At 35.6% G+C, this 1,755-nt stretch overlaps 1 protein-coding gene across 1 annotated transcript in view; it reads right to left on the minus strand.

Annotated features, from left to right (window-relative positions):
* FBXO5 (F-box protein 5) overlaps positions 1 to 1,755 on the minus strand; it is a 16,570-nt gene that overhangs the window by 3,289 nt on the left and 11,526 nt on the right. Inside the window, exons 2-3 of the mRNA XM_012646783.1 lie at positions 948 to 1,704; positions 474 to 510 (exon numbers count right to left, since the gene is read on the minus strand). Of these exons, the coding sequence (XP_012502237.1) occupies positions 474 to 510; positions 948 to 1,704 (794 nt within the window). The remainder of the gene's footprint in view (positions 1 to 473; positions 511 to 947; positions 1,705 to 1,755) is intronic.

The raw sequence follows: 1,755 nt of genomic DNA on the forward strand, positions 1-1,755 counted from the left end.
GTTTGTTATCCCTCAAGAAGGCAGTACACAGTAAAAATCAATACTTATTCTGTCTGGCTTTAGCCATATTTCATAAAGACCAGTATAAAGCCACACTTGCAGAGTACCTCCAGATAATTTTTCAAAAAGCCAAAAAATGAATCCAGTTCAGTTAAATCCAATCTAATCCTATAGTCTATATAATTATCTTAATTAATTCTCAAAGTTATCTCATCCTGATTTTCCTTGGTAGAATGACAAAGAAAGAGTAGTCAATATATATAAGGTTTCAAGAAACAGTCATAACCAGATCCCTATTCATGGGCTTTCATATTTTCATCATTGTCAAACCCGAAAGCCCTACATCAAAAATGGCCTAAAAGGAACAGAAATTATTTCATACTTTCAGGTGTGACAAAAGTCATAATGCCTATTGGACCTCTACTAGAACTAGGCTGTTTTATATTTAGGCCCAAAAGACATAATTTACATACTAGAAGTTTCAGAACTAAAAGGAACAAAAACTTCAATCTAAAAGAAATACAGTATTCTAACAGCATGAATATAAAATTTGAAATGACTAGATTAAATGCATGCTTCCAAAGTGGCATACAGGTAGTGAAATACTGGCAATCAAGTAAAAGTCATCACCTCAATTAAACATTGTAAACCTACACTACTACAGGTTGAGCATCCCTAATCCGAAAATCTGAAACTTTTTAAGTGCTGCCATGATGCTCCAAGGAAATGCACATTGGAGCATTTTGGATTAGGAATGTTCAATAATGCAAATACTCCCAAATTTGAAAATACCTGAAACTCTTCTGGTCCCAAGCATTTTTGGATAAGGGGTACTCAAAACACCGTACATCAGTCTTTGCATGAGCTGCTAGTGCTGAGCCACCCAACAAAAGTGTTGAGTGGACTATGCTAATATATATATGTATTTTCAAAGCACTAATACTTACTTGATTAAGTCCATATCACTGAGCTGAGTTAAAATATTTGCTAAGAGATGTCTGAGTCCCCTTTGAAACAGTTCGCTGAGAATATCTACACATTCTAGGCCCATTTTCCTGCCAATTATATTCTGTAATCTAAAATTTCCTCTGGCTATAATTTCCTTCAGCATCTCCCGATCTCTTTTTGGATTTCGTTTCGTATTCTTTTTTAATGTTGAACAAACTACTTTTTCAAAATGAAGAGCTGGCAGTAAGTTTTTGTTGGGATATTGGTCTGGGCTTTGCATCTGTAGCAGGCAGGATTGTGGACTGTCACTGAAATTTTCCTCCAGGGGAAGGCTACCCTCTTCATGTTTTTTGAGATCACTTCGTTGAGAAAATGATTCTTCATGTTCATTGAGATCACTTTGCTGAGAAAATGAAGAATAGCCACTGTCTTCATAAAGTCTACTCGTCTCTAATTCCTCTATTTCATTTGCATTATTAAGTGTTTGTTGCACACATTGATTTTCCTTGTTATGCAAGGGCTTGCTTTCAGTTTCAAGTTCTACAATGCCAGGGCTCACAATTGGTGACCCAAGACACGATAACCTCTCATAGTCTTTAATGCAGTCTTTACAAGAACCTTCCAAATGTGTAAGAGTGTATAAACCTAGTCTTCCAATGTCATCAGGTTTTACCAGTTTAAGTCCAGAATGAACATGGTCACAATTAAAATCGCACTTCATTTTGACAGAAAGAGTGGAACTTTCTTCTTTACAACCTGCAAAAAGAATACATCATTTACTTAATGGCAAAATTTCCATACATCCCT

The sequence above is a fragment of the Propithecus coquereli genome, unplaced genomic scaffold, assembly GCF_000956105.1.
Source record: "Propithecus coquereli isolate 6110/MARCELLA unplaced genomic scaffold, Pcoq_1.0 Scaffold25, whole genome shotgun sequence".
NCBI lineage: Eukaryota > Metazoa > Chordata > Mammalia > Primates > Indriidae > Propithecus > Propithecus coquereli.